Source organism: Ursus maritimus, unplaced genomic scaffold (genome assembly GCF_017311325.1).
Source record: "Ursus maritimus isolate PB19 unplaced genomic scaffold, ASM1731132v1 scaffold_2, whole genome shotgun sequence".
NCBI classification, from domain to species: domain Eukaryota; kingdom Metazoa; phylum Chordata; class Mammalia; order Carnivora; family Ursidae; genus Ursus; species Ursus maritimus.
In genome coordinates, this window is record NW_024424452.1 from 38,285,556 (window position 1) to 38,286,408 (window position 853).

The following is an 853-nucleotide window of genomic DNA, read 5'->3' on the forward strand; positions in this document are numbered from 1 at the left end:
CCCCCCGGTCTGTCTGATCCTAGAGCTGGGCTGCTGACCACCATGCCAGGGGCAGGAGTGCTGGGTCAGCACCAGCAGCAAGGCCAGGGGAAGCAAAAACGCCTTCAGGCAGGGCAGACCACACCCACGTCACCCCGCCGGACCAAGGCAAAGCTGTGAGGGCCTCTGTGCTCCAAGGGGCCAAGCAGACCCTCCTCCCTGCGCGCCTCGAGGAACACGTGATCGTCTCAAAGCCACCTTCCCTGGGAGTGAGCCCCGGCTCCCCACCCCCACTACTCATCTCAGCGCATGCCGGAACCCCCACTTCTCCTGCTAGGGCAGGCACATGCTGTGGGGCCCCAGGAGCCCACCTGTGTGGTCGCTGTGGTGGTGTGGGTCACCGAGGCCCGCATCGGCCTTGTACACAGCACTGCCGGGGTGGGGGCCCAGCTCGGCCCCCGAGTCAGAGTCGCCTTGGCCTGTTTTCACGCTCTTCCTGCGGCGTGGCTGGTACTTGTAATCCGGGTGGTCCTTCTTGTGCTGGACACGCAGCCGCTCTGCCTCCTCCACGAAGGGGCGCTTCTCACTCTCACTCAGCAAGCTGCAGCACCAAGGGCAGAAGTGGGATGGCCATGGGGGAGGGCCTCACCAACCTCGACACTTACTGGGGGCACCCTCAACGGGCACCAGGCAGGCGCTCCCCTCTCTGGGGACAGGGGGCTCAGGCCAAGGAGGATTTCTGGTGAGGTCTGTTCTCATTAGGGTCACAGGAACATGCCAGAACAAGCCCCAAACCTTTCCATCTCCATCATCCTTACTTCCCTTCGCCCGGAGCCTGTGTAAGTCCCCTCCCTTTGGGACTTTCTAAGGCGGG

At 63.8% G+C, this 853-nt stretch overlaps 1 protein-coding gene across 1 annotated transcript in view; it reads right to left on the reverse strand.

Annotated features, from left to right (window-relative positions):
• Positions 1-853, reverse strand: part of LOC121103633 (transcription factor SOX-8-like) — an 11,321-nt gene that overhangs the window by 3,679 nt on the left and 6,789 nt on the right. Inside the window, exon 6 of the mRNA XM_040634461.1 lies at positions 351-580. Within this exon, the coding sequence (XP_040490395.1) occupies positions 351-580 (230 nt within the window). The remainder of the gene's footprint in view (positions 1-350; positions 581-853) is intronic.